Genomic DNA, 10,407 nt, shown 5'->3' with positions numbered 1-10,407 from the left:
ATAAAATAGAAAATACCAAAAGAATATGCACATTTTTGGACCAAATATGAACAATCTTGTAAAATTGATATTATTCTAAAAAGTAACCTACAATCTGTTTCAAGGCTCCTCCCTCGGTGAATAGTGGGGGAGTCTAGAAACCGGACCGCAACCCTCACAGACAGTTGGAGGAGACAGATAATGGCTACACACTGACAACAGATGGATTTAAAACCTCTTCCGAGTATCCGAGGTAAATTGTGGACGCGACCACGCAAGGATATAAAGTAATGCATGTAGCCTGTCAGAAAAGTCTTGTCGTTTATGATTTTGTTTTATCCGGGAAAATAATCCCGTGGTCTCGAGCCTGCGTGTTTACGCGCGGACATAAAGTCGCGTGTTAGAATTAATTTGGAATGGGGAACAACCAAGTTTGTATAATATCTTCCCAGTTGCTGGTTCTGATTATTCTTGCACTTCTACGGGGAGCAGATGGTCAGCATGGCCTACGTGGAATGTCCGTTCCTGAACATGGCTTTTGCCAACCTATTTCCATTCCTCTCTGTATGGATATTGCCTATAACGAGACTATCATGCCAAATTTATTAGGGCACATTAACCAAGAGGACGCTGGGCTTGAAGTGCACCAGTTCTATCCGCTTGTGAAAGTTCAATGCTCTCCTGACCTGAAGTTTTTCCTCTGTTCCATGTATGCCCCCGTTTGTACGGTGCTGGAACAAGCACTGCCTCCATGTCGCTCGCTCTGCGAGAGAGCGAGGCAGGGCTGCGAGGCTCTGATGAATAAATTCGGTTTCCAGTGGCCTGACAGCCTCGCCTGTGAATCTTTCCCTGTTCACGGAGCGGGTGAGTTGTGCGTGGGGCAAAACGCGTCTGGTAGAAGCACTCGTATTAATCCTATCTCGGATGTAACAGAATCACCTTATGGGCAGCGTAGGACTGTAAAGGGACAGTTTCGATGCCCAGTTGCATTGAGAGTACCCCCCTATTTGAACTACCGTTTTCTTGGGGAGGAGGATTGTGGTGCACCTTGTGAGCCCTCAAAACCACATGGAATGATGTACTTCAATGAGGACGAGTTGAAATTCGCCAAGATCTGGATTGGAATATGGTCTGTGTTATGCTGCGGGTCCACTCTGTTCACAGTTTTGACCTACTTGGTGGACATGCAGAGGTTCAGCTACCCAGAGCGACCCATCATTTTCCTATCAGGCTGCTACTCCATAGTATCATTAGCCTACATCGCTGGCTTCTTGTTGGGGGACAAGGTGGTATGCAACAACCGCTTTGACAGCGACGTCAAAACAGTCATCCAAGGCACCAAAAAGGAGGGCTGCACCATTTTGTTCATGATGCTCTACTTTTTCAGCATGGCCAGCTCCATCTGGTGGGTCATCCTGGCCTTGACGTGGTTCTTGTCAGCCGGGATGAAGTGGGGTCACGAGGCCATCGAAGCCAACTCGCAGTACTTCCACCTGGCGGCATGGGCGGTACCCGCCATCAAGACCGTCACCATCCTGGCAGTGGGGCAGGTGGACGGCGACGTTCTGAGTGGCGTGTGCTACGTGGGCATTAACAGCGTGTATGCTCTCAGAGGCTTCGTTCTGGCGCCGCTCTTCATCTACCTCTTCCTGGGGACCTCATTCCTTCTGGCCGGCTTTGTGTCGCTCTTGCGCATCCGGACCATCATGAAGCATGACGGCATCAAGACGGAGAAGCTGGAGAAGCTCATGGTGCGCATCGGCATCTTCAGCGTGCTCTACACGGTGCCCTCCACCGTCGTCATCGCGTGCTACTTCTATGAGCAGGCGTTCAGGGAACAGTGGGAGAAGAGTTGGGTGAGTCGGACGTGTAAGAACTACGCCGTGCCGTGCCCTGGGCACCACCACCCGCAGATGTCGCCAGACTTTACCGTCTTCATGATCAAGTACCTGATGATGTTGATTGTGGGTATCACCTCTGGCTTCTGGATTTGGTCGAGTAAGACGCTGAATTCGTGGAGGAGATTTTATACGAGACTGGCGAGCAATAAACAGGGTGAGACAACAGTGTAAGACCTAATACTGTTTATTGTCCCCTGAACACGCGCACACACACACACACACACACACACACACACACACACACACACACACACACACACACACACACACACACACACACACACACACAGATGCATGAACTGAAGAAAAAGCTACTGTGACACACTTTTAAAAAAAATTCTAAATAAGCTTTTTTGGGGAGACATTTTTACATATTTGTATTTAAAATAGCCCACACATCTGATTCTAATCTATCACACTTTGATATAAAAAGAAGGAAAACTCTTAACTAGTTCAATGAGGAGAATTAGACTGTCTGAACTTTTTCATTAATTCTATTTGTGCTCCATTTAACATTTTCATGTCATCCTTTTAGTGGTGTTTCATGTGAACTATGGGAAGATCTCAATTACGTACTCCTCGCATCCTCATCTCCTTCTCAAAAAGGAATTGGATGAGAGCCAGTGTTCACTCCCCTGTGCAATTTAGATCTTCCCTGTATTTGAGAAACAGTCATCAAGGTTGTGTTGGACCTTTGCTGTATTTTATGGGTCATAATAACCTTTTTCACAATCATTCCATAGACCACTATTTCAAACCTGGTTACAGGCCACTTCATAGTTTATTCTCGTTTCTATTGATGTATTTGTTTTACCATGTTTTTATGGGATGTCTGAGCATTCATTTTTCTTTCACCATGTGTATTTTGTGTTTTGGGGATATTTTACCATTAAAGTGAATGCAGACTTCTCCAAAGAAATATAAGATTAGGGGATGAGAACAATACCCTTATGTGTAAAAAAAAAGCCTGTCGCTATTGAACTATTTTGAATTTAGCACTCATTCAAAGGCCTTCTACTTACGGGGATAGATCCAAAATGATTACTTTCTGCACACACAAGCTATATGACTGGAATTGACTTTGACAATAATGGAATGCTCAGTCCAGTGCCTTTGTTTTAAGAGAGTATGGGTGGAGTTATTGTCGTTGAAGTCCAATAATCCAGCTTTCCAGCTGTCTACACAACTATCCATCCTCTTTCTAGTCACCAAGGGATTGTTTTCTGCTGACTCCAAGCACATTATTCTGCTTAAATGGGTGAAAAATGTAGTAATACCACACAACACTTGAATGAAAAACATGCTCAACTTTAATGAGTCCTCCTTAGAAATTTGTCACACTGTAGTGCATGTTGCGCATAATGTCATATTCATTATTCTATAATTAAGGAATAAGGCACGGGGGGGTGGTATATGGCCAATATACCACAGCTAAAGACTTTTCTTTCTGGATACAGGCCTTAGCTATGGTATGTTGGCCATATAGCGCAAAACTCTGAGGTACCTTGTTGTTATTATAAACTGGTCACCAACTTACATAGAACAGTAAAAAAATATTTTTGGGTCATACCCGTGATATACGGTCTGATATACCACAGCTTTCAGCCAATCAGCATCCAGGAGCCAAACTTCCCGGGTTAGTAATACAAAACAAAGCTTGCATCTGAATTTTTTAGAGTCACAGCTCTATAATGGATGGTATTTTGAATCTCAATGAAACATACTGATGAATTTTATAATTTCTTTGACAGAGATCAGTCATTGAGCTCTTGTTGCCGTAATGCACATGGAGGGTTGCGTTCATTAGGCACCAAACAAAAGAAAACAGACAAACCGGGAGGGAATATATGGACTTGTCCAATTATCCTTTGCAAAATATTCTCTGTTGCATGGCCTAATGAACACAACCATGTTGTATACTTGTTCTTGATGATTCTTCATATTATGCATTGCTTCACTCCATTTATGCATTATTGTCAAAGGCATCAACGCTGATATTGATCTTTCTGTTTTAGCGCTGTGGTATATTTTCTTACCCAGGGATTACATTTTCTTAATCAGAGCCATTAATTTTTTTATAGCACTATGTTTGTATTGAGGTCAATGTTGTTTGTATGCCGACCAATGTTTTTAAATTGCATATGACTTTCTAACACCCTTTTTCTGTCTACCAATGTGTATATTAAACAGATAATCATAGCATACCATCATTTAAATGAAAATAAAAGCTTCCTCCAATTTATTCACTATAATTGTGGTTTGGACTTAATCTTCCTTTGTGGTGAGAGTTACGAACCTTTTTAGATTTCGAAGAGTTTCCGCTAAAATCTTGCCAATGTGGAAGTGTGCAGTATTTTCTCCTTTGCTGCAGATCCTGGTTGTCTTTATAGTACTTTAGCTAGTGTAACACTAATCTATCAAATGTAAGCCAACAAAAGTAACTCAAAGCTATTAGACTATTTGTAACCGCTGACAGTCTAGTGGATTTACTATTGAGTCGTGTTCATTAGATACTAAATGGAAGAAAATAGGCTGAAACAGGGAGGCAAAACCAAGACTTTTCATTTTCTGTTGCAAAACGTTAACTGTTCGCTGTTGTGTGCCCTAATGAACACAACCCTGGTGTTACTGAACAGAAAAGTATACATTGAAAGAAGGTAATAAAGACCTAGACCAGTGGTTCCCAAACTTGGGGTGAAATTGAAATGGTGTCCCCTGAGAAAATCTGTTTATATTTTCAAACAAAATGTAAGAACTTTCTTCTCTTAAAATGGGTATAGAATACAAACGTTTAGTGTGTTGGAACAGCCTGCTGGACCTAAAATTGAGTGGATATGAAACACACAGTATTGACTAGGGTCTAGTGTCAAATTGGGGTTATGTGCAGAAAAATGTTAGCAACCCCTGGCCTATACAAAAGACCACTGTCATGCTTGTAAATACTGAGTGCAATAATGACCTTGTATCTACACTGACTATACCAGACATTAGGGCCCCTTTTTCCATCAGAACAGCCTCAATTTGTTGGGGCATGGACTCTACAAGGTGTCAAAAGCATTCCACAGGGATGCTGACCCATGTTGACTTCAATGCTTCCAAAAGGTGTGTCAAGCTGGCTGGACATCCTTTGGGTGGTGGACCATTCTTTATACGGGAAACTGTTGAGCGTGAAAAACTCTGCTGTGTTTGTAGTACTTGACACAAACCGGTGCCAAGTAAAATCATGCTCTATCCTGTCTCCTCCCTGATTGAAGTGGATTTAAAGGTGCAATATGCAGAAATTGCTCCGCCATTTCCGGGTTGCAAAAATTCTAATAGTTTGCCTAATTTCAGTTTGCTTGTTTTGTCACAATTGTTCTACCATCTAAATCATTGTTGCCCATGAAAGGAAGTTAGGCTAGCGAGCAAGCATTTTAGCCAGGTAGTTTAGGACAACAAAAACTAAAAGTGTGTACTCTATGACAGTCATAGACCGTTTAGGCAACATGAAAGAGGAGGATGGCATTGGCTATTCTCTACAAGTAGGGTGAGTGTTATTTTCTACTTGCAAGCGCACACAGACACAGAAATCAGTAGCATGGACCGCTACATCTTATTTAGCTTACGTTGATTGGACTAAGTTGTTTTTGCTGTCTTTAGTCACTGTATTGGACTAAGCATAGGGGATTAGATGATGTTGAAATGGAGCTAGAATTGAGGAGGCAGCTCCTGTTTTCTTTGCGACTTGCTCTGTGGTTCAAAATCAATAGTTGTTTAGTGGTCCGAAAATGGCAGAAGCATTCACTTGCTTCACCATGCTGTACGTCATGTGACTGTTTGTTACGTACAATATGTTTTGTGGACTTCACCGGACAGATGTTGCTCTCCAGTTTTGTGATGAAGCAAAGGTGTGGTTGAATGTATTCTGCCACTGTGTCTTCTTATTGTCTTGGCCTTATGCCTATATACCATGGTGGGAAAGGCATATGAACTAACCGGTTATAGAGCAAACAACGCAATTATCATAAGGTTGTAATATGGAATTTGTTTCCTGGCTTGGCTTACCCCGTGATTTTACACATGCACCGCTACTGCCCAAAGGATATCTGTTACAATTTGTTTTCACTTTGCATATTTAAATGAGTATTATTGCACTTTTATGTAACTTGAATGTTTTGTCTCTATGTTTCTCTATGTTTCATATAGATATGAGGATAACTGGGGATAACTGAGCATGGTTCACAGAAAGTTCCACGTACATCTTCATACTTAGAAATGTTACAGGTTGCTTCATATAGGCCTACTACTACACACCAAGCCTCTGCCTATTAGCCATAACTGTTATTGTAACCATGACCTGGAGAGAACAAGGAACAGACAGTTCCTGATCAGATGTGACTTTTTTTTGAGAGCACAGCAAAACATACATTTTACATAACATGGTGTTAGTAGATTAGGTTTGTTATAATCTTGTAGTTTATGGATTTTATTGTCTGTGTGTGTGTGTGTGTGTGTGTGTGTGTGTGTGTGTGTGTGTGTGTGTGTGTGTGTGTGTGTGTGTGTGTGTGTGTGTGTGTGTGTGTGTGTGTGTGTGTGTGTGTGTGTGTGTGTGTGTGTGTGTGTGTGTGTGCGTGTGTGTGTGTGTGTGTGTGTATTTCCATAGATGTTTCCCATTCATTTACTACCTGTGCTACTGATGAATTAGTGCAATGTATAAGGGGTGTTTGTGTTGCCATGGTTGGTCTATAACACTGCCACCGTACACCTAACACTCTGGAACACCAATCAGCTCTCTCTCTCTCTCTATGTTTGTTTACCTGAATGTGACATTCCAGGTGACATCAATCATCCCAATTGATGTCTCCTTATGACATGTGACTTAGTATAATTACTTTTTGTCAGAAGATAATAATGTGCATTTTTGCAAAACTAGTTATGTACTTTCCTCTGTCAGATTCACAGTTATTGGTTTTGATAGCATAGGGAAAATGAGATAAACAGCACTGCAAATGATAATGTTTAATCATTTATTGACTGTACATACTGAATGATTTCCTGTTTTCCTACTGTATCAATGCCAATGAACCATGAGATTCTTCACCAACATACCTGAGGCATTCTCTCTCTCTCTCTATAACGTTGGATTGTGCTCCCTCTAGACAAGACAGCTACACACTGCTGTCTTGGACCAAAATCGGGATTTAGAATTCCCATGTCTCCATTATCTGTCAACTCCAGCATTTGAATTGATGAAATAACAGAGCGATTGTAACATACTTCCCCCTACTGGGCACAGAAGACAAACATCCTCGAGAGCTAAATGGAAGTAACCATACCCACAAAAAAGTTATATTACAGGTTAAAGGTTATTTGAATTGAAGTAGGTATTGAGAATATTCCTTATGAACCAGTTGCAATACTAACCTGAGTTATGACACATTTCAGAACACCAGGTTTGGAACGTCTTGGGGATTTTACTGGAAAAACTTTGAAATTATAAATGGGCACGGCTATATGAATCAAATTAGAAGCCATGCCTCTACAGCAACAACTTGGAGCCTGTTAAACACATGCTTTTGCACACATTGTTCTAAGACTTACATGATGGTGGTGATTCTGCACATTGAATCAACAAATCATGACGGATAATGCTTTCCACATTACTTTTTCATGTGCAGTATGGGCCTGTGTTCAGGAATGAATAGTAGTAGTGGACAACATGATATGACCCATAATAAAGCCATGTACATGTCAGATACAGAATAACAAATAGCTGCATCACAGGGTAATTTAAAAAAAAAGTCTAATAAGATTGATTTAAATTGTCAATCTTGAATTTTTAAAAGGTAAGACCACAGGAGAGGACTGCAAATAGGGGGCAGTACTTCCTGGAATACACAAACACACACACAGAGAGGATAAAATAAAGTTACCAGGAAATATATAAGCCCCATCATTTCTATTAACAGATTATTGATAGCAGTTTTATTTTGGACGCAGAGGGTGTATTATCTACACACAATACCCCATAATGAAAAGTGAAAACTTGTTTTAGAAATGTTTGCAAATCTATTGAAAATTAAATATATTTACATAAGTATTCACATCCCTGAGTCAATACATGTTACAATCACCTTTGGCAGTGATAACAACTGTGTCTTTCCGGGTAAGTCTCTAAGAGCTTTGCACACCTTGATTGTACAATATTTTAAAATGTATTATTTTTTTTAAATTCTTGAAGCTCTGTCAAGTTGGCTGTTGATCATTGCTATTCAGCCATTTTCAAGTCATGCCATAGATTTTCAAGCTGATATAAGTCAAACCTGTAACTAGGCCACTCAGGAATATGCAATGTCGTCTTGGTAAGCATTTTAGGTTATTGCCCTGCTGAAAGGTGAATTTGTCTCCCAGTGTCTGTTGGAAAGCAGACTGAACCAGGTTTTCCTGTGGGATTTTGCCTGTGCTTAGCTCTATTCCGTTTCTTTTAATCCTCCCAAAAAAACTCACTAGTCCTTGCTGATGACAAGCAAACCCATAACATGATGCAGCCATCACAATGCTTGAAAATATGAAGAGTGGTACTCAATGATGTGTTGTGTTGGACTTGCCCCAAACATAAAGTTAATTTCTTTACCACATTTTTTGCAGTTTTACTTTAGTGCCTTATTGCAAACAGGATGCATGCTTTGGAATATTTGTATTGTGTACAAGCTCCTTCTTTTCACTCTGTCATTTACACTGAACACAAAAAAATGCAACAATTTCAAAGGTCTAACTGAGTTACAGTTCCAAGAAGGAAATCCGTCATTAGGCCGTGATCTATGGATTTCACATGACTGAAAATACAGCTATGCATCTGTTGGCCACGGGTACCTTAAAAGAAAGGTAGGGTGTGGATCAGAAACCCAGTAAGAATCCAGTGTGACCACAATTTTTCTCATGCAGCGTGACACATCCCCTTTGCATAGAGTTGATTAGGCTGTTGATTGTGGCCTGTGGAATGTTGTCCCACACCACTTCAATGACTGTGTGAAGTTGCTGGATATTGGCGGGAGCTGGAGCACTCTGTCGTACACGTCGATCCAGAGCGTCCCAAACGGGGCTGAATGGGTGACATGTCTGGTGAGTATTGTGGCGGATGAATCAGAATTAGTTGGGAAACATAGATAATTAAGATGTTTTATTTGCGTAATATGCTTATGTGAGATACTTGTCATTAGAATGTATCCTTTTGGCAGTTGCACTTTTCCCTCAGCTAGGGCTCAGTCACTTAAACCATGTGGAGGGATGGTGTGATTAATGGGGAACCAATTACTTGTCTCCACAATGTCTGTGCGCCAGTCACTCCCTCCTTTTCCCATTGTGGGGTGGTGTATGGCAGTGTCTGGAAATATTGTATGTCCTCTCTGATGCTGCACTTATGCTGGGATAGTGTATGACCTAGAGGCTCACTCCCCTCAGTGAGCTTGTTCAGGAGTGTGGTCAAGAGGGAGTCTACTTTAGATGGGGGTATCTAGAGTTGACAATTGAGTTATGCCTTGGATGAGGTAATGGTTCCGTGCTATGAAGTACCAGGAACGAGATTAGAACCTCGTCTGAGGGACCAAACTCAACGATAATTAATAGTGAATGTTATCTGGCTAAGGGATACTCCTTTCTCAAGAAAAAGTATTTATTTGTGAACAGTTCCTAAGATCTGTGATTCGTCATGTAAGTTGAGAGGGGCGTATCTTGGCTATAAAAGATCTTTGTACATTTCTGTTGGTACCTTTCAATGGTTCATTAGAGATGGCGCATCATTGAAAGTCAATGGCTATTGCAAAGCTCTTATTAAACAGTATGTAGTTTAAGTATAACTCTGACTGGTGTGTGAAGTTTGTAGCCATCTCCTCATTTGGTAAAGCAGAAAAATGCCACGACAGTATGCAGGCCATGGGAGAACTGGGACATTTTCAGCTTCCAGGAATTGTATACAGATCCTTGTGACATGAGGCTATGTGCATTATCATGCTGAAAGATGAGGTGATGGCGGTGGATGAATGGCACAACAATGGGCCTCAGGATCTCGTCACGGTATCTCTGTGCATTCAAATTGCCATTGATAAAATGCAATTATATTTGTTGTTCGTAGCTTATGTCTGCCCATACCCTAACCCCACCGCCACCATGGGGAATTCTGTTCACAACGTTGACATCCGCAAACCACTCGCACACAGGACGCCATACACGCTACACTGTCTGCCATCCGGATGTATCCGTGAAGGGGACAATTCTCTGGCGTGCCAGTGGCCATCGAAGGTGAGCATTTGCCAATTGAAGTCGGTTACGATGCCAAACTGCAGTCAGGTCAAGACCGTGGTGAGGATGAAGAGCACACAGATGAGCTTCCCTGAGACAATTTCTGACAGTGCAGAAATTCTTCGGTTGTGCAAACCCACAGTTTCGTCAGCTGTCCGGGTGGCTGGTCTCAGACGATCCCGGTCCATTTTAAATTCAGTCTGTAACACAACAAAATGTGGAAAAGTCAAGGGGTGTGAATACAGGCAGT

General features: G+C 41.5%; 1 protein-coding gene across 1 annotated transcript; it reads left to right on the top strand.

The window, feature by feature from the left end:
• Window positions 1–395: 395 nt before the first annotated feature.
• Window positions 396–2,081, top strand: LOC135551407 (frizzled-1-like). The gene has a single exon (XM_064982625.1). It carries the CDS (start codon window positions 396–398, stop codon window positions 2,049–2,051), a length of 1,656 nt encoding a protein of 551 aa, XP_064838697.1. The 3' UTR covers window positions 2,052–2,081.
• The last annotated feature ends 8,326 nt before the right edge of the window (window positions 2,082–10,407 follow it).

Source organism: Oncorhynchus masou, chromosome 13, assembly GCF_036934945.1.
Source record: "Oncorhynchus masou masou isolate Uvic2021 chromosome 13, UVic_Omas_1.1, whole genome shotgun sequence".
Lineage (NCBI taxonomy): Eukaryota > Metazoa > Chordata > Actinopteri > Salmoniformes > Salmonidae > Oncorhynchus > Oncorhynchus masou.
The sequence above is the reverse complement of the archived record's forward strand: the minus strand, read 5'-3'. Positions and strand labels throughout refer to the sequence as shown.